This window comes from Haliaeetus leucocephalus, unplaced genomic scaffold, assembly GCF_000737465.1.
Source record: "Haliaeetus leucocephalus isolate CR32 unplaced genomic scaffold, Haliaeetus_leucocephalus-4.0 Scaffold751, whole genome shotgun sequence".
NCBI lineage: Eukaryota > Metazoa > Chordata > Aves > Accipitriformes > Accipitridae > Haliaeetus > Haliaeetus leucocephalus.
The window spans coordinates 17,064,520-17,085,581 of NW_010973187.1; the positions used below are offsets into that span (position 1 = coordinate 17,064,520).

Sequence of the window (21,062 nt, forward strand, 5' to 3'; positions counted from 1 at the left end):
TTCTGCTTGAAATAGCTTAAAACTCTTCAGTTAGTTCAGTGTTCTCTGGTCAGTGAATCTTTATTTACTGGCTGCAGATTAATAGCTCTGACATTGTATGTAAAGGAGGATAGATCCCCAGAGCACATGGAAGTTTGTGTGTTCTAGTTCATGCAGAGGTTGAGATCGTATAAAAGACTGGCATTTGTTGGTGTAAAAATTTCTGGTGGCATGGATGTTCTTCTGTTTCATATACACACAGATGTGCATCTGGTGGTAGTTTACAGCTAGAGGCTTTTAAAGATAAAAGGATGGTCAAGATAGAAGATCAAAATGAATTCTAAGTTTTGTATTTGTGTCAAGGAAAAAACAGGTGCTATTAGAGCACAGAAACATCAGTAGATCACATACAAGGCTAAAGGTGATTTCCTTGAACACTGGAGTAACATACCCAGAACTTGGCTGCTGCTTAGCGGGCTATAGAAGAAATAAAGATGATATAAAAAGTGCCCAGTGCTGTCCAAGTAAAGGGGAGTAAGATGACTTTGTATGTTGAGATTGAGATTCAACTCCTGGTGAAGCTCAATCCCATGATCTCTGTATAAAACAGATACAAAGTGCAAGTAAAACTTCAAGTATGTTTTTCTTGGAGCATGGTAGAAGAAAGAGCAAGAACCTGGAGGCCAGTTTGAGGCCTGACTAGCTTGTAGACTGAGGCTGGAGGCCCCTGTTCAAGGCTGCTTCATACTTTCCATTCCTAAGACCTTGTCTTTAATAAATTTGCCAGATGAAGCCAGCGGGGCCCCGAAGTATTGTTTGAGTCTGCATTAGACTGATATTTCTGGGAAAGTTGAAGCCCAAATGGGAAAAATAGTTCTAGGAAGGAGCTAAGAAAAGCGTGCTTCTCTTCTTCGTGTCCTGCTGTGATTTTTTTTTTTTTTTTTTGGTAAAGCTTCAGAGTCTGAGTGCTGCAGGAGCAGAGGCTTTGGAGCCAAGGAGCCTTTACAAAAACAGCTTTCAGCCTTCCCAACTTTAGCTAGTGATGGCTCTGTCCTCAAAGAATTTGAGCCTCTCTTTGCTGCTTTGAGCCTACACTACGAGGCACCATCCCAACACAACTGGTCAAAGCTGAGAAACTGTTTTACACTGTGATCCGAGCACTTGCCATATAGACATTACAGAGGAGGAATTATGTCTGATTCACACAACCTGCTGGGTATCCCAAAAAGGAGTTACTTATTCCCCCTTAGAGTTAACCATTTCATTTGTGCAAAAGGCAGAAGCGTGCAGTAAATATACTAAAACTTGTATTGGCTGCCACGGGGCAGAATTGCTTTTTTTGCTGTAGGTAGAAAGTAGATAAATTACACATAACTGATAAAAACACAGTAACATTGGAAACATGAAGGTCATAAGATGGAAAATGCCAGAATTAATATTACCTATGTAGTCTTAATTTGGCCTGTCTCTGAATGTGGTTGATTATATTAGATTATATAACTAATCCACCGGATATGTAACTAATATAGCTTCATGTTGGTTAACCATATACATTTATCTCTGAGGAACCCCTGCCTCAGTTCAGAAGGAGGGTTGGATCTCTGAGAGAAAAGTTAATTGTGTAATGAAGAGAACTGTTGTCTTTTGAATGGACGCTTAATTTGGAATGGATGAAGCCAGTGAGCCAGAGGGATTGTCAGAAGAAAGTGGGTGGTGGTGTGATTAAAGCATTGGACGCTTCTGCTGGATAATTGAATTCTGGTCCTGCCTTTGTAACACAGTTGCTGTGTGACGTTAAGCAAATCTTTTTTTGTAGGTGGTCATTAATTGGGTCTTTCATTCTGGTGCCTGTTGGGAGAGAGCTGAGGTGTGATTTCCTTGAGGGCTTTGCTCTTCTGGCTGCAAGTGAATTCAGAAGCTGCTGCATAATACTATGTATTTTGAAAAAATCAGATTCTGGTAGTTTCAAACAGGGGACCCAAAATTAATCAGTTTGAAGTGCTGTCTGTTATGATAACAATTAATATGATAGAAAAAACTGAAGAAGTTAATTCCTTCTTTAGAGAAGAGTTTAAACTTCATGAAGAAAACACTGTATTGGATATACGCTGTGAATGGTATGTGGGAAACGTGGTCTTGAGTAAGCAGTAACCTTTCTATGGATTGGAAAAAAAGTAGGGGTACTTTGGGAGAACATTATACTGTTAGCTGGCATTGTAATGCAAATGCAGAGTGAACCAGGTTAGGCTCAGTGCTGTCCAAAACTGATGTTCTTAACTTACGTGCTTTACTTTTCTATCAGAAAGTGCTTTTTAAGTGTGAGATGATACATAAATTTTCAGAACAAACAACAAACCTCCAGGTTAACTGAAGTGTAGTGTCATCAGTGAAGAAGGAGTGTCCTGGTTTCAGCTGGGATAGAGTTAACTGTCTTCCTAGTAGCTGGTACGGTGCTGTGTTTTGAGTTCAGTATGAGAAGAATGTTGATAACACTGATGTTTTCAGTTGTTGCTCAGTAGTGTTTAGACTATAGTCAAGGATTTTTCAGCTTCTCATGCCCAGCCAGGGCACCTGACCCAAACTGGCCAACAGTGTATTCCATACCATGGGACGTCCCATCTAGTTTAGGAACTGGGAAGTGGGGGGCAGGGATTCGCCACTCGGGGACTGGCTGGTTGTCGGTGGGTGGTGAGCTATTGCCCTGCGCATCATTTGTACATTCCAATCCTTTTATTACTACTGTTGTCATTTTATTAGTGTTATCATTATCATTATTAGTTTCTTCTTTTCTGTTCTATTAAACCATTCTTATCTCAACCCAGGAGTTTTACTACTTTTCCCGATTTTCTCCCCCCTCCCACTGGATGGGGGGGGGAGTGAGTGAGCGGCTGCGTGGTGCTTAGTTGCTGGCTGGGGTTAAACCACGACAAGGAGACAAGATGCTCCTTCCCCACAAAGCTGGAAAGAAACTCCTAGCTGAAAATCCATCGTGCCTAGCGCAGTTGAGGCCGGAATACTTGGCAGAGAGTCTTTTAAACGAATTTTTGGTCTCAGTTCAGCGAGATTCTAGCTGGATCCTGCTTATATGGTCTCTTAGTTGGGCATCCTGAGACCCAACCTCAAGCACGGCTTGCTTTCTGTTTGCAGCAGGATGGCTGCTGGCGTTGCTGGGGGAGGCAAGGGAACCCCTCGAAGCATGTGGCGTCTGCTTTGTCCCGGCATAGCCGGCTTCACGTGCTACCAGGCAGTTGGCAGCAGGCCCGTAAGGCAATTGTGTAGGAGGGAAAGATGGCCAGGACATGGCGTTTGCTATCAGAAGCAGCACAGATTTAGCCACTGGTTTTATTGGAACTTTTGGAGCTATTTATGCTGGGCATCTGTTGAAGTGCGTTGCTGATTCGGAGCCAAGCAACTCTTACAAGTTACGCTAGCAGTGAAATACATGTGTAGCATTGCAATCCCTTTTGATTTCATGTAACCAGACCTTGCACTCAAGAGGGTGCTTAAATCAACAACTTCCCCCTGTTCTGCAGTTTGTCAATCCTGTACCTTTCTAACCTGTTCTTAAATACCTACAGTGCTAGCTTCACGTGTTAGCGTCCCCAAAAGATGCAAACTTAATCTGGTGTGTTACTGTCCCTATTTTAGACTGGTTTTTTCCTGATGAAAAGTTGAAACTGATCTTGCTGAAGTGTTTCTGTGGCTTCTTGCACTTAGTTGTAGATTTATGTTTTTGTAGCGGCCTTTTACATTTGTGACTTTTTGCAGTTTTGTCCTTGGGACTTTCTTCTGTGGAAGCTCTGCAACCCTGACTCCTTTGAACTTTTATAGAGCTTGATTTTTCAGACCACTTGATTTTTTTTCTAGTGCTTTCCTCATATGTTGCGAATTGATATAGGGCATCCAGAAGTGGTTGCCTTACTGTGGATGAGACCTACGAGCCTTGATAACAGGAGTACTTGATTTATTTGAAGATCCTACTCCTTTGCATGCATTTTCTATGCATTTGTCATTCTTGCAATAGGGTGATACTGATCTATTACAAATCCTAAATGCATTTTCACAGAGCCTGTGTACCCCAACCTGTTTTGTATAGCTGATTTCTCCTGTTTATGTTGATTTGCACTTGGCCCTAGTGAATTGCACCTTGATCCATCATTATAAGCTGGATGAAATGGATAAACAGTCTGAAGCCTGTCTGCTACCATGCTGGCAGTCTGTCTGAGTGTGGTGTAAGGTCTGTGGACTCAGTGAACGATTCTTGTTCTGTCAGGCAGGTTATCACTGTAAAACCCAGAATGATGCTGACCCTGGGGCACAGATGAATCACTTCTGATTCATGGCTCCGTTTTGATGTCAAACCATTGACGGTTACCCACAGTAAAGTTATTTGACCTATTTGCCATTCCCTGTTAGCTTAATCTAGGTGATGCCTCAATAATTTGCCTTAAATATCATATAAAAGCATCAGAAGTCCTATGAAAGTCAAAATGGACAATGTCTATTGCCAAGTCTGATCCATAGGGCCTGCTGCCTTGTTGTAGAAGAAATCAGATTGATGTGATACATCTTGTTGCCAAATCCACATTGGCTGCTACTCGTCACCTTCTCTGCTCCTAGATGCCTGCAAATTGTCTGTGTTCCCATTTTTTTCTTGAAATTGAAATTAAACTGATGGATATGTAATTCCTGGCTGTTCTTCCCACTCCTTCCCTGAACATATTTGCTTCTCTTCTGTCCCGTCCCCCCCTCCTTCTTTCCTTCGGGCTGTGTGCTGTAAAGACACAGACAGGAGACAAAAGATTACAAGCCTTTAAGGAATCGGCTAATTCTTTAAGGAAACATGACAAAAGCAGTAAGCTTTGCTACAAGTGGGTAACTGAAAACAGCAGCTGGAGGCAGAAGAAGATACTGTGTTCACTGTCTCAGTAAGACATTAAGGGAGAATAAAACCATGAACGTGTTACTTAAAACGTTTTTACTCATGTTTCTGATGTTTCCCAAGCAAAGAATTTTGTTTTGTTTTGTTAAAAAGACGTTCCCTTAAACTTGTGATACGAGCTTCTCTGGTACTTCAGAAAGGTTGCTGCCATTTAAAGCTTTCTCTGTGTTCAAGAAGTTCATGCTGCACTGTAGCAGCTACCCTGTTTTCATGCCATCTAATCCTTGCTCGCTGAGACTGTACCACGTTCTTCCTTGGGAATGTTGTGTGAAAGAGGCTCTACCTTACTTCTGCACTGTGATATCTGCCAGAGAGGCAAAAGAGTATATATAAAAAAATAGGTTTTAGGGCTCCCAGTCAAGTACCTTTAATTGCATCAATGCTCCTCTAATTCTAGGAAAAATCATCCAACTTGCTCTGCCAAGGTGACAAATTGTATTGTTCACATGAAGGTGTCTGCTGCTGTTATTCATGTGTATGGCACAGTACTTCTAAGGATTGTGCAAAGAAAACCCACCAACTCTAAAGCCACTTGGACTTCTGTGAATCTTATGGTTTTTTTTCCTGTGCAGTTAATAATACTTTTTTCTTCTTTCTTTGTCCCTCTACCTCCTCTTCTGCAGTTTCAGCTTCTTGCCTCAGCATTATTTAAGTCTGGCTCGGATTTCACCACTCTTGGTGAGTATTGTGTATCAGAAGAATTATACTGACTGTGTTCCCTCTGATAATGACTGTTAGTTTCTGCTGTTTTTTATATCAAACGTTATAGTTCATGTGAATGTTGTAGGCCTTTTTCAGTTTGAATATGCAAAGTGCCACTACATAGACATTTGAGAGATTATTTATAATGACCAGTGTCCAGTGCCTTGAGCCCATATTTAAAACATCTGTCACCAGTGGTTTTAAACCCATGCCTCCCGGGACCATTTTGTGTCTCTTATTACATCTGATGCTTCACTGTTACCCAAATAAACAGAAGCTTTGGTCAGAATAAAGCACCTCCTGTCATGTCACTTTGGAATCTCACAGCATGGCTACGGCTCTGTTTGCTGTGATAACTGCAATTCCTGGAGTAGTTTGGTTCGCTCTGTTCTTTGCAAAACTAGTTCTTTGGGCAGAATGTCAAGAGCGAAGAAAACAGTGGCGTGTAGGGCTGGAAACGGGAGGTCTGAGCCAAAGCCATAATTTGTTTCACTATTCTGTCCAGTTAACTCTTTTAAACAGTTGAGAGATTAATCCTGGGCAAGGTATAGGAAGGCTATAGGCATAACTTACATTCTTGTAATAATGTGTTGTCCTCAAGTTACCGACTCTCTCTAGGAGCATGGATGACTTCAGTTTTTGACGAATGCGTAATTCCCATCTAAGGAATTCAAAGAAGGAAAAAGCCCACTGCACTATCTGCCCTGCTGGATGAGGAAGCTCTGCTGAGCTTGTGTGGTTTGGAAGACAGTGTCTAGTGAATGCTATAAGATGAATTTTTTAAAGGAAGAAACCCCAAGTTTCAGAAAGTTGTTTTCTCCCTAGTTTTAAGTGTTCTAAAAGATGAATTAGTTCTTGACACAACACAATACTTTATTTACAGATAGGAGGATACATACATGAAGTGGTACTTCTAAAATAAAACAAAAAACCTAAGCCCTCCTTGATTTGATTAACTTGGTTGACTTTGATTAACTGAAGGGCAAGTTCACTGAATTAAAAAGCATTCCTTTGAGATACCAGTGATTGAAGTAATACAAAGCAGAGGAAATTGTTGTATGCCCACTCTATTGTTCCTGCTGTTGATGGTTTAAGTATGGGGATTTGGATAAACAATGCTTCTGCTGCAGACTAAACCTCCCCGGTTGGGAGGCAGCACTTTACAAAACTATTTTGCAAAGCACCCCTGTGCCAAGATGCAGCCTGGGTCTTCGGTGCAAGTCCAGCGATTAAATAGCAACTCTGACTTGGGACTCCTACCATTAGCAGAGCTTGTCTCAGGAAAAACTGCAAGCAATACAAGTACCAGTTCTGGTTAAGACAGTACTGAAGATAATGAGGCAAGCCTGAGGACAGAAGAAATGAGGCACCAAATAAAAATAGCTACACAGATTTTGTTTTCTGGGACATCAGAGCAGTCCCCTGAGGACTCTTGCTTCCCCCATTTCTTCAGGACTGTCAATGAGCTTGACAGCCGTTTGCTTACTACTTTTTATGGCATTTTGATTGCAGTGTTGACTTGGGGTGACATGATCTCTGTGTTTATATGCACATAGTAGTGGGATGGAGAGCTGGCAGCCTTGTTAGTTGAGGCAGAAGTAGCAAACAGTTAACATCTGTCCAAAATGGACAACTGGCGTATCCCACAGCTAAACTGAGTGTTTAAAGTAGTGAGCACTGACTTGCTTTCCCTTTTTCTTCCTCCCCCAGGATTTTCAGATGTTGACCACACATATGCGCAGAGAACTCAGCTGTTTGATACACTAGTCAACTTCTTTCCAGACAACATGACCCCTCCTAAAGGCAACCTGGTGGACCTCATCACGCTGTAACGGAGCAATCACTGGACATGTGGAAGAGGGGAAAAGCATCCATTTTCAGTATTTTAATTTTTTTACTGCATTGATTGACTGCTGGGATGAAGTAATATAGTAACCCCTAGGTGTTTGAAAGGGGTTTTATACTTGTATGGTGAATCCCTGAAGCTTTTCCCTTGGAGTAGGTTAATAAAATGTAACTGACGTACTTCCGACTAAATATATATATTTTTTTCTGACTTTGGATTTTGAGTTAGCAAATGTAAGATGAAAAGGTAGGGGGAAAGATAAAAAAAATAAAACCCAATCATGAAGTGATCATTTTTGCCTGTAGGGGAAAATGGAGATTTGTGGGTTGTCTGGAATTAAAGATGATGGGTTTTTTTGGGTTTTGTGAGAAAGGGGGAGGAGGTTGTTCTTTGCTCATTTGTTGCTAGTCATGATATATTGCTTTATCCTACAACTCCATCCTCAGCAGCTGAGTAACTTGGTGGCAGGACACTGGCACGCATTGAGGTAATAGTAATGTATGTGTCTTGAGTCTTGTAATCGCAGTGTGTCATGTGAAGGGGAGCACGTGTTACAAATTATCTGTCTCCTTGTCCCAGAATCAGGCTGACAGTGGTGTCTAATTGTATCTGATACCCGATCTCAACCTGAATGCCTACATGCCTATCCTCTGTTCTCTGGAGCCTTCCACTTAAACCTGACAGGCAAGTGGGAACCTCAGAGAAATCACTGGAAAACGGGAGTGCGGTCGCCATCTGCACAGGCCCCTTTTCGGGGATTGTTCTGTTTTCACTGCTGTGCTCTTCTGGTAAGAAACCGTGCAGGTCCTCACAGAGCCCAGCAGAACTGGGTCTTCCACCACACGCACACCCAACCTCTGCAACCTTACTCCCGGTTGGGTGTAGGATTTCTGAAGCAGATTGTCTTCGTTTACATGCACCTATGCCTCTGTGTGCGTTTGTCAATGTGTAAATGTAAAGAGGATTGCTCCAAACAGCTTGTCTCCTTCCTATGTAGTGCAGCTCATTCACTTTTAAATGCATTTTAGACCTAGATCTGAACGTGAGGGAGGCCTTTTTAGCATAAATCTCTTTGAAAGCAAGCTCATGCATATGTATAGAAAATATATTCTTCCTCGCTGAAAGCCTTCTTTATAAATAAGGTAAGGGCTTGGTGCTGCACTATGAAGTGGAATGAAGGTTACGCATACCCAGCATTAGATACTTTTTGCATTTGGTGTCAGTGAGCATTCAGTACAAACTGGCAGATGTAAATATTTATATGAGACTACAAAGCTTTATGTCCAGAAATGTTCATGCCAGGAGGGTATCATTGCTGCACCCACTGTGGCTACATGACTCCTGTTGAACTTGATGGAAGTCTTGTGTGTGCAAAGGTGATTTGGACTCTTGAAATAAAGAGTTAGTGAAGTGTCTTTTTCAGAGCTCGAGTGTCTGCTTGCTTTGATTGCATTGTATTACCTCTTTATCCTGTTCTTTGTGTGACTTTTGTAGTCCTGGTACATTAGAAATAACTTCAGAATCTCATACTAGTGTTCAGTCACTTAAGAGCAATATGTTAGAGGCTGGGCTTTGCTTTGTCTTCAGGGAGGACTATACAAATATAGTGTTTTTAAGTAACCTGTAACTTGAGACTGTTTAGACATTGTATACTTCAGTGGATGGCAAATCAGATGTCTGTGGAAGAATCCACTCAGTACATAGTGCAGTAAATGAAATCTGATTAAATTGTTTCTTTGAAACATTGCATATTTTTTTTTCCAGTGACATGGAAAGTTTTACGTCACCACTAGGCTTTACAATGTGCTACCTTTGCTGACGCTTTGTTAACTAGTTAAAGTGGAGATTATATGGTACGAATGTGGATGCTGGCAGTGCTATACTGGGGGAATATTCCAACTGAGGCATTGTTTCCATTGAGATTGAATTGAGCACTTCTAATGCAACCAGCCAAAATGTTGCAGTCCTCTAGTACTTAAAACTATAGTGCTGTTGTGCTCTCTTATTGCTTGATCTCATTGCCTGTGTACTCTCCAACTTCAGTCAGATGATTAATTGCTTTTTGTGACAGTTTTCTAATCAGCCAAGCTCTTTGTGAACTTCTATGCGTACACCTTCGATGACTATGTTGACGCTGAACCCAAGAGATACAACTAGACTGAGGAGCCCCCGTGAGCAGGGAGTGGAAGTTTAGGAATGCCAAAAGCTTTGTGAATGGCGTTGGTGCCGAGCAGTGCATCGTGTCAGGCTTGATCTGTGTTATAGAAATTCGATCAAAACTCATTGTCCTCTGCGTCGGGGGTGCATGCAAAGCCAGACAGCCTGGTTCAGTTTTTTGTAGCATAGCATAAATGAATGATTTGTCTGAACGAGGTGAACACTGCTTCTGCAGGACTGACAATCCCAGCTAATGAGAGCACTTCAGGATGATCAAATATTGACCTACCTTTATCCTGAGCAGATCGATTTCAGCTCGCACGAGTACAGTTTATGGATTACAGCTGGTGATTAACTAGCAGAAACATTTGCTCAGCTTTGGAGTATTTGTTGAGCAGCAGAGGCACCCTGTGGCCAGAGAGGTTAATCCAAAGTGAAGGTTTCTTGTGGCTTTGCCAAGGGTCTTTCCTGGTACTGTGTCCTTAAAGCTAGGAATCAAAATTAAATTATTTCTTTGCATTGGTGTATGCTGCACTACCTGATTTAAAAACTAATTAAAAATTCTGAGCATTGAAGTATAAATTTCCTTTCCAAATAAGCCAGTTATTAACAAGCAGTTACAGGGAGAGTTTGAATTTAAGTACATGCAGATCTTTAAAGATACTGGTGATATTCCAGGAAAGCATTAGATGTGGTCATTACAGAAATACTGAAGTACAAACAGAAAAAACCCTGACTTGATCTGGAAACAGCCACCTGAAAATGTTTCATAGCCCAGTGCATGCAGTGTTATGAATATACAAGCTGTATGTGAGAAGTCTTCAAACCTCACCCTTCTTGCTTGCAGGCTGTAGCAAAGACTGCTTTTTAGCTTAAACAAGACAAGCATACTATATTTGCCTTTACCTTATAATATAAGGTGACTTTTTATATGGATTTAGCACTGCATAATCTTTGCACTACAGTAGTTTATCTCTAAATGATGTGTTAACTTGTAAATTAGATATCGCAAAAGAAAGCATCATTACCTGTCAGAGAGACTCATTTATGATCACTGGGGTCTTTAAAGCCAAAGTTCTAAGGTTCTGGTATGTTTTTTAAAATTATAGGAAGTCAGGGTGGGATAAACTTGATACAGACTTCAAGACTTCAGTCCTGATTTAGCTTTTTTTTTTTTTTTTTTTAAAAAAAACCTTTTGAGATCCATGAGTTTGGTAGTTTGGTTCTTCACTGACACTGGCCTTCAGCCTAGTTGCCCTTACAATATTATTCAGCAGATCATCTCTTTGGAAAATGTGAAATTATTCTTTATGCAAAGTTGTTCCTATCAAGTGACACATTTTCCTAGAGAAATTAAGCCCTTCAGGTTTGATTTTTGGTCACTTGGATTAAGCAGAATTAAGTGAGTTTCTTAATGTTTGTCTTATACAACCCCTCATAGTAGTCACGAGGCAAAAGTCCTTAAGACTTCTCCCAAAATGACTTTTCCAAGCAAGTACTGCTATCGCAGTGTGACCTAACTAATTTTTATGTGGTAGGTGGCAGAAGGACCTACTTAGATGGTGTTGTTACGAATGAGAAGACTATAGCCACCTTCTTAATTAATATTGATCCTGGGGAGACCTGAAGGGTGATGCAAAGTGGTTATTGAAATTAGTTGTAGCTTTTCTCTTCTGGCTTTTTTAAAGATAACATTTGTGACATATTTATTCTTAAGCATCTCTTCCTTTTGCTAAGTGTAATGAGGAAGGAGAACTTTGTTTCTGAAAAGTTTAGTTTGCCCTTTCTCTGAACAGCATCATGTATGTGTAGTTGAGGTATTCATATCCAGTTGTGTAAATAAATGTCTGGGATTCAGTTCAGTTTGCCCAGGATGACTCTGTGTACACACAGGTACATGCTGGCTCAGGGCTCAGGCTGGAAGTTCCTACCAGAACACCAATTAGCAACATCATACTTTCATTTTGGAAAATCAGTCTTTGAAGACCCAGTTGGAAAGGCTTTTCTGAGGTATTTGCCTTGTGCAGTGGCAACTAGAGGGAGATTAGGAAACTTTCCTGAAGAGCATGCTAAAACTTCCCTTTATGAGGATTGTACTGGAGTAAGGATGCAGTGACAGGCTTAAATTGCTGAAACTTTTTGGTCACTGATTATAATAAACTAGCCTGAAAAATTAATGATTGAGGAGTCAGTAAGCAAATTAAGTGGACCCACGTATTGGCAGGAGGGCAGGCTCTTTGCGGAGGTACGGGGGCTAGCGACTCCTTCCAAAGCAGAGTAATGACTCTGCGAGAGTGTTTTCCATAGGGCTTTGTGGAACAGCCGTTTTCTGAATCATATTCCTGATGTGTGCAAATTTTTAGAAGGGAGTTTTCTTTGTCACAAAGTTGTATGCTGATCTTGCCCTGTGGTGCAAACCTGCACTTGTGAGTGCCGCAGACAAGTGATAAATTCAGAGCAGTGTTCTGAGAAACACTTGAAACTTGTTTGCTGCTCTTATTGTAAGAAAGATTAGCATTAGTGCTGCTTGTTTCAGGTGCAGCAGGGTGGCAGGTACCTGTAACGTTAATACTATTAATTCTCTTGCTGCCTCCTGTGTTTCAGAACTGAGAAGGAAATACTTTCGTAGAGCTTACCGAGTGAAACTTTTAGCATGAATTAGCTCTGTGCAACCTTAAACTTGAATGCTCCTCCATCTCTGTACATGCAGTAATTCTGTTGATGTAATGCTGTGCTGCTTCTGGGAAAAATGGCAAAAATTATTAGATACATTTCCATTCAGTACCTTTGTTTTTAGAAGTGGAAAAATGTCTTGTGAAACCTTGAGTCCTGGTGTATGCTTTGAATTTTAGCTGCTTTGTTGTGTTTGGCTCAGAATTAAGGATTATTTGGCTATTGTCAAGTGAAGTCCTGACAGTAGAAGCAATTCATGTATGTCTCTGGAAGTGCTTGTGTTGTTTTATAGCTGTAGTTATTACAGAAACAGAGGTGGGGCCAGTTAAAAAAAATAAAAATTATTGCCATTCTAATTAGGAGGAAGATTATAGAAACTCTGAATGAGCTTGGCCAATTTTAATAAGTACACATGATCATTTGGAGATGGGTCTTATTTTGTGAAAGGAGAGTTTAAGAACAACTGTATGACTTGTTCTTGATACAGATTGATAGTAGTATATAAGCTGTAAATACGGTTGAAATGTAAATGTACTATCAGAAGCTTGTTAGTGTATCTCTAAATGCCTATGGGTAGGGTAGACCTGATGATATCCTGTCATGGAAAAGGTCGTGCTGGAAATTATTCAAGTTGTGCTAATGATTTATAGGCAAAATCCCTGTTTTACTGAAAGCCTCTATTATAATGAAAAGTTGGAGTGGAAAAAGTAGGTTTACTGTACTGGAACAATTATAATAATACATGGCTCAGCGCTTGGATAAATTGATTCCAGATGCTTTTATCTGTAGGCAATGGATCCAAATGCGGTTTTAGAGTGGAAGCCAGTTAATGACCTGCGTATTGCCGTTTGAGAGTCCCACAAGAAAACGTTACAGTTGATGCCAGCAGGTATAGTTTGGTGTTCCTGGCAGAGGTCAAAGAACTGGATGGAGTTTTGGATTATCCACAGATGCTTTGGTTATATACGTAAACCTCTGAAGAGGATAGTGGTTGTGTGGGTTGTGTAGAACACCAGCTATATGGCTTAGGTGTAGAGGTCTGCAAGGCAGCATCTTGCCCAAGCACAGATCCAAAACATGTTGCTGCTGTCTCCTTTGCTTTCATATGCTTGAACTGGTTTGTTAGCAAAGAACTCCAGATACTTGCTGTGACCCGCATTCAGGGCTCTGCTTCTGAATATCTACAGCCACAGACTTGCTTAAGCTGCTGTCAGTACCCTGAAATCTTAATTTATACTTGGTGCAGACAAAGGTACATGTTTCCTTGGCTTCCAGCTGTTAGCTATAAGTCAGCACAGCTTTTACTGATGACCTGGAGACTGTAAGTATTTGAGTCCTGTCAGAAATCAGTTGACTCTGTTCAGCTCTAGTGTGGCATCGCAGTTCATTCCTGGGAGAGGTGGTGTGAGTGAATAGCTCAAAACTGGCTCTACGAGGTTAGATTTTTGGGTTTGCTACCAATTTGAAAGGAAAATCTATCATAGTTTATATGCTGTCCAGCATGATGGTCAAAGCATGGTCCCTTGGGTATTCCCCCATTTATTCTGACTTTTTCTTTCCCTGTGTGATTGTTTACTGCTATTAAAATGCTGTGCTTTCTGACTTCCCTAAAGTTTAATGGAGCATCTGCTGAAGAATTAAAGGTTAGAGCTGTGTGGTGGTTATTGAGGCATCAGTTTCTCCATGTCACATCCATGTCACATCATCATACTCTAGTTGCTTCCTTTGCAAAACTCCTTAATGCTCCCTCTGAAACAGTCAGGGAGGATCCCCGTGATTTACATTGTTCTCCCCAAGGGCTGTTCCTTCTCCAGGGTAAGGATGGGGAAGCGTGGGAGCCGATTTCCCAGCAGCAGCACAGTGTGCTGTCAACATAACGCTGCAGCATACACCTATTTACTTGTGCCCCTCCGTGACCCCAACGTTCAGCACTGTGATAAGCCTTCCCTCCTGTCTCAGCAGGGTTTATTTTGTGTGGCCCCAGGAGTGTGACAGCTGTTTGACAGAAGAAAAAGGTGATGATACCAACCCTTAAGTTGTCCTAGGTTTCTGGCACTTGCTTTCATCATCCCAAATCTTTCACCAGTGGAGGCAAACAGCTGGTAGTTGGGGTGTTTGGTTTATTTCTGCAGTGTAGCAGGGCAGAGAGACTGGGAAGAGAAATAGGCTTGGGATAACGTAGTGGTGGCTCGTGTCAGTATGTGTTTAAAATGTGGTCTATCTTTTGTGGAAGGACTTTGAAGACTTTTCTAGCAAGCAGGTCTGCTGTTTAGAGCCTATTTTTTCATGTGAGCTGGATTCTCTGTCTCTTTTTCAAATCAAAGTGATGCAATACCAGGATCTTCTAGTCCTGGAATTTCGCCTTGAGCTTTGGCCCTCTCCACCCCAAAGACACCAAAGAGACTAATACAATTTTTTTTTCTTCCCAGTCCCTCTGCAGCGATTGCAAGGAAGCCAGCTGGGCTTAACACTATTCAAACATACTGGAGGTTGTGCAGCACAACCAGCTATCAGACCAGGTCTGGCTATCTTAAGAGATTGTTAAAACCTAAAAATGTTCAGAGCTTTCTGATGAAAGCTGCCAGTGACATGAAGGGAGATTAGCTTCTTAATTAATATGCTGGTGGGGAGGCTAGACCACAGTCGTGGCTCCAGTGCTTGCAGTCTTCTTCATGTCCCAAATACCAATGGACAGGTTTTTCTCCCCAGTGATGAGAAAATACACTTTAAATATCCTGACTTTGTAACTAGCTGCCCAAGGGATTCAATCAATTACTTTGTGTTTCACTAAATAGAAAAGTGCTGCAGCGTGTGAACAGGGTCTGTTCATTGAAGAAGCCACTTTGAGGCTGAAAAGTGAAATTTTATTTTTTTGAGCTTTTGACAAAAAACCTCAGCTCTTAAAAGGGGAAAATGGCTGTTACCAACCTGTGCTTTCTTAGTTGCAAGTCAATGACTTGACTGCAAATGCTCCAGTCTGAACAGCAGATGATCCTTCTACCTCTGCTTACCCTGCAGTAATACATGCTAGTCAAGAGATGACAGCCTGATTTCCTTCCCCAAGCACTGCGGAGAACTCTTATACTGGAGAAGAGTTTTATCTACCTTGTATCTAACCATGGAGGAGATAACTATTGTGCTGCTGTCTCCTTTACCCCTTTTGTCTGCTGTGGTAATTTGGAAGGCAAACTAGCAGTGAAGGCTGAGTATTTTCTTCATCTCTCCCTCATCATTCCTATCCTTCCTCCCCTCTCTCCCTCCTGTTGATGTTTTGATGTGCAAAATGCTTTTCACTTCAGAAGCTGCTGTGCTGGGTAGTGGAAAAGAAAACAAACCCCTAGTTATTAGTAGTTGTTACTATTTACTAAAGCTGTATTTTCTGCTATGTCTTCCAGCATACCCTCCTCCACAGCAGGAAATGAGGGGATGCTGGGGAGATCGTAGGCCAGGGGAAAGAGCTTAATTATACAAACAATAGTGTTTATGGGAGTCTTGAGTCATGGAGGCCCCGAACCTTGCAGACCTCTTTGCCCAGGGGCAGAAAATTAAAGCCCATTGGCTCATTCTCAGTTAATGGGAGATGACGTTCCCATCCTTGTGGGCTGGTAGTGATGTGCATCTTGTACATTTAGATGCTGAGGTGCAGCGTGCCTCATTTTAGAAGTATTGAGCCTCAGTAAATGTTTTCCTTTGAACATTGTACTTTGAAACTGCTGAAATCAACTCATCTAAAAGAGAGGTTATAGTGTAGACAGGATCTGGGTAGCTTGGGGTTTAACACCGATAAGCTGGCTGGCTGGACACCATCACCTGGTTAGGGGTGCTTTTTCAAGCTGTTTCTTTGAGCTGTTCCCTCTCCTCTTACCGTAGTGCTGTACGGTGTGATGGTTTGTTTGTCTGGACCTTCAATGTTTATCTTGTCCTCCTACACCCTCGTGTGGTCCCCAAAAGCTGGCTACCCCTATGTAGTGCTTGGAGTTTTGAGTGTCCACCCCCTGTCCACAATTTGGCCCTTTTTTCTGTTTTGGCATCTGACTTGAAGCATTTGCATCTTTACCGCAATCCCACAGACTCTGGTGTCGGTCTGAATTCCCTTTGGTGTCTGTCCTGCAGTTGTTGGCTCAGACACCTGACCACAGGAGAGCTGAACCGAGAGGTGCAGACAGCCCTGGGCTGGAAAGGAGTGTCCGTGGGGTGATGAACGCTGTGAACTGCACACGTGTTTTAGTAGGCAAGTCAAATATTGACTGGTCCTATGTTGAGCCCATGGTGGTTACAGGCATTGTTCCTGGACTCTGGTGATTCCCCATCCTGCCCTTTTCTTTACAGATAAATGGATGATCTTTGTTCAGCCTGGAGTGTTAATTTTCTTCCTTGGCATAAATCATCTTTGATAATTTCTGGGTTGATATGTAAGCCCCATGCTGTACATAAATGAATGAGTGATATGAGGAATATCTACAAATGTAGTTATGTTGTATGTAATGTACATAAGGAGAGAATGTATTTTGTTCATTTTTTTTCTTAATAAAAATGTATATGCTAGCAAGGGTGTTTAAGATCTGTTCGTTCTAACATTGCTTGCTTCTAAGAATGGAAAAATGTCTGTGAAGGTCTTGTAGTGGTGCTGAAATTGTGAATCTGGTGGTGTGTTGTGTCTGGGTGGCAGGCACTGTTCCTGCTGGAGGAGCCTGCCGTGTCCCTCTGCACTGCAGAACAGCTGAGAAAATATCCTGTTCCTTCAAATCAGGGATGGGCTGGGTTGGTATCCCATAAATTCAGCATGTGCTTAGCAGTAGCAAGAACTTTTATTGGGGAGGAACATGGAGTTAAAACATAGGCTGATGCAAACCACTGGTTTTTAATATTTGAATCAAACCAAATTCCTTTTTTTTTTTTTTCTTCTTCCTTTGCATAAGTGGAAACTTAACCTGAAACAAAATGTTTTATTTGGGGCACTTGAAGGCAAATGGAAATGCTGAACTGCTCATGCTGCTGCTCACCCTGCTGTTGCCCTCGTTTGATGGCCCTCCTTCATTAGGGTGTTTTGGCTTAGGGACACGAGGTTTGATTCCCTCCCTCCACAGCCTGACCTAAGTGTGAGGAGGGGTTGCAGGGTAGGAGTGAGTTAGGATGATGTGCAGGAATAAGGGCAAGCTCCCTCTCCCTTCCTTCCATGAGCCTAAAGTAGTTCAAACAGGTGCCCTGGCTGTGGTGGGGCTGCCCTCACCCACATCAACTAAGCATCCCACCCCTCTGAGTCTTCTGGTTTTTGAATTAAGAGAAATTTTCCACCACTGTCTTACTTCCTTCTGCATGGGGAAAAATACAAGTTCTTCTATGGCTGGTTACCTCTGAAGGTCTGGGTTGGTTTTGCTCCTGCTCGTCCGATGTTTTCACAGGATCTTGCTAGCAGGACCATGCAGACCCTGTGGTGCTGGGTTCCCAGATAAGCTCAGACCATTGCCAGTTGTAACATCTACTAAGGGCTAGTTGTGGCTCTTGAGCACAAGCTCTACTTCTCCCACCCCTTTTCACTCAGCCAAGAAAGAAGTCTTTTACATAAGAATGTTTATTGACAGAAATACATGATGCTTTCAAAATATATTTGTAGGAAAATGCAAGAATAATCTCTACAATCCAGTTCCTCAGTAAATTCCAGTGTAAATCAGACTCCTGTCCCCGTGAGAGATGCTGCTATACAGTACGTAAGAGCTCTAGTATATGTGCAAGATTCAATGGGTAGCCACCTTGGGAAATAGGTTCTCCTTCTGCAGTTCTTCGTGGATTATGTGTTCTTCTGTAGGCAACAGTCACAGTATCAACCTCATCAGTTGGGTCATGGCACTGTGAGCAGGAGATAAGTGGTCCTAAAATATTTACACATTCCTCATGAATCTGAAAATAGAAAAGTCTCTTGCAAGGCCATCTGAGCTGCTTGTAAAACTCTCACCAAAAGGTAAGAGCAGTAATCTCTTTGTACAACGTGTCAGATGTTAAAGCTGTTTTGGGTGAGAGAAGAGGAGCGTGGGGAAGGGAGGAGGGGCAGGGAGGGAAGAAATGAATGCCTGGGTAGATTTTTTTTTTTTGTTATTTTTGGTCTAACAATTATGGCTACAGTCTACAAAGGGAAGGATTAAGGCCAAAGATGCTCATCACTGCATTTCCTACCTGATTTTTTTTTTTCCAAAAAGAATGTTCTCAACATAAAAAACGTACTGTTTTTTCCATGGAAATAGTTCTTTAAATAGGGGAAGGAAAATCTACTATAAAATATTAGTGGTTTAAAAATATGGTGTCTGGAAAAATAAATAAATGTACAATTCCTATTCAAATATAAATCACTATAAGCACTTGCTGAGCAGTTAATATCTTCACTGGTCTCTGCTTGGAAAGATTTAAGGTTGCTTATCTCAAGCTTTTGTAGGATTCTCTTGGAAAGTCTTTGGACCCGATTCATTAAAGCACTTTGGCATCTCTTTGCTGGGAAGGGGGATCTTTAGGCACATGCCAAAACCAGACTGCCTGGAGATGCTCTGCCAGGGGCATCCTTACGGCAACACCAGCCCCTGTGGCCAAAGCCTTGCTGCTGCCCCATGTTTTTGCCGCACTTATTTTCTGCAAAGGACAGAAGCGCGAGGTCACCGACCAGCCGCTCATCTCTCAGGGCAACTGGGAAGCAAATGTGCTCACGAAAGCAATTGCAAATGCCAAGACCGGTTCTCTGAGCCTTGCTGCAACGTTAAAGAGCTGAACTTGATGCTGCTGGTGCGGGGACAAAGCCATGGTGTGGGGTTATCTGGGCGGGAGGTGTTTTCCTGCTTCGTGTTGAATTTTGATCCCTTACCAGAGTGGCCTTTAGATTTCAATTTTTCTTTTTTTTTTTCTTTTTTTAATTCCCTCCAAAATTATTTCCCCATAGTGCAGTGCACGGGTAAGTGAAGTGTGCTGAGTACGTTGCTAATGAATAGCAGGCATATTTACATACAAAAATATATAGGTTTGAACACTTGAAACTCTGCCCTTTGGTGCAGGAGAGAAGGGAGAAGAGCCAATTCCTTTGAGGAGACGTATCTTCTGCCAGCTTCTGTCCTGGGGCTGAGCAGACCACCCCAACCCTCTCCTTTGTAAGTACTTCCAAGGTCTGACTCGACTTGGGTTTCTCCAAGCTTTCCATCACTCGACTCCACTTTTCCCCTTGTTCAGGGCAGCTGTGGGAGCGCATCCCCATCGTGTTGACTTGGTGGCAGAGCCCGAAGGAAATCACCCCATGGTGCGTTGGTGAATGCACGGTTTATGGCAAGCAGGGGACAAGGGCCGTGCTTAGGCATTGCTCTTCCATCTGCAGCTCCTCTGGGTTGCAGAGGGCTTGGGACCACCTCCGTCCTCATGTGTTGGGAGATGCACTCGCCCAAGTGTCGTTCTGGTTCTCTCCTCTCTTTCCCATGTGCTGGAGGATGGAGCCCCACTCTGATCCCTGCCTCTGCCAGGGCTGAACTGCTTCACCAAAGCCAGAGCAAAGGTGTGAAACTGTCCCCATCCTTTTAGAGCCATTTGGGAGCTGTGATCAGGAGTGGAAAACCAGAGATGGCCCTCAGTCCAGCCGCTTTCTGCTCCTGCATATTTTTCTTTTCTCCTCTAAAGACTTATGGCAAAGGGAGACCTGGACAAGAGACCAAGGGCTGCAGGACAAAGCTCAGTCCCAGCTTTGCTGCTGTGCCGAAAGGTTTTTTTGCTGTTACTTTACTGGCTTTTGAAGAAGAGCTTGAATGTGGACTGAGCTTATAAACCTCGTGCGGAGGAGACACCAAGGGCTGTACCGATGGGAAAACCCTGAATACCACCAAGCTACCTGGCTCGTGCTTCTGTTGCTCTTTTACCACTTCTGCTGCTCACGCAGGAAAAAGTGACCACAAAAATCACAAACCATCACGGTGTACGTAACCCACGGTCTCAGGAGAGGATGGATGTGGGCCGTGAGATGCTGCTGCATAATTACTGGAAGGCAATCAACGCTTCTGTAGGGAAATGCAGCGGCAGCGCTGGTCTGCGCTGGAGCTGGGCTCCTGCACCACGAAACCCCCAACCTCGTGCCTGGGCTAGCGACCAGGCATTGCTCTTGGTCTCATTACACTTCTCCTAGGAGGGATGAACTCAAGGAATTGCTCCCTTTTCCTCTCCCTCCCTTTTGCATCAATACAAGAAGCTGCTGTGCCTCTCCTGATCTCCAGCCGGGTGCAGGATCTGTGCCGCAGCCCTTTGCGGTGCAGCTGTGGGTGGTGCGGGACTGAGCATCACTTCGCACTGCTGCATCCCTCCCATCCAGCCAGGTCTGGATGCGTTCATTTGCCTACGGCACAATGCGGGGCTCTTGTGCGTTTCAGCCAGCAGTTTATGGGGAGAGGATGGAAACTGGATTAAAAAGGAACAGGCTGTTCCAGCTTTTTCTGCTCGATACCTGGGCGTTTCATGTCGGGGAGGGCAGAGTGATGACTAAACCGCGTGGGCCAGAGGATTTTTCTAGCTCTAACTGCCAGGTGCCAGTTTGCTGTCGGGAGTTGTGCTCCCTCTCCCATCCTATTTACATTTATTTCTTTTTATTTTTGAGTTGCTCAGTAGCTGGAGGATGCAGTTGGCGTGGTCAGAGGCGGGACGGGAGGGGACGTGCTCAGAGGAGACACCAGCAGCTCTTCGGGAGCAAAGCCACCCTGTTTGCCCACGGCTGGTGTGGTAGGTCCTGCTGAGCACCTGCGGGTGACGGAG

General features: G+C 42.9%; 1 protein-coding gene across 2 annotated transcripts in view; it reads left to right on the forward strand.

Annotated features, from left to right (window-relative positions):
* The window catches only part of MKLN1 (muskelin 1, intracellular mediator containing kelch motifs), a 110,592-nt gene that overhangs the window by 89,156 nt on the left and 374 nt on the right, over positions 1–21,062 (forward strand). Inside the window, exons 17-21 of one of the 2 annotated variants that reach the window (XR_775239.1) lie at positions 5,545–5,599; positions 7,334–7,503; positions 18,106–18,258; positions 19,334–19,426; positions 20,908–21,029. Coding sequence is in view for 1 of the 2 variants with exons in the window: in XM_010581020.1 (XP_010579322.1) it covers positions 5,545–5,599; positions 7,334–7,455 (177 nt within the window). In the remaining variant the exon portion in view is untranslated. Of the gene's footprint in view, positions 1–5,544; positions 5,600–7,333; positions 7,661–18,105; positions 18,259–19,333; positions 19,427–20,907; positions 21,030–21,062 lie in introns of those variants that run through there. The other variant, XM_010581020.1, reaches the window with a different exon arrangement.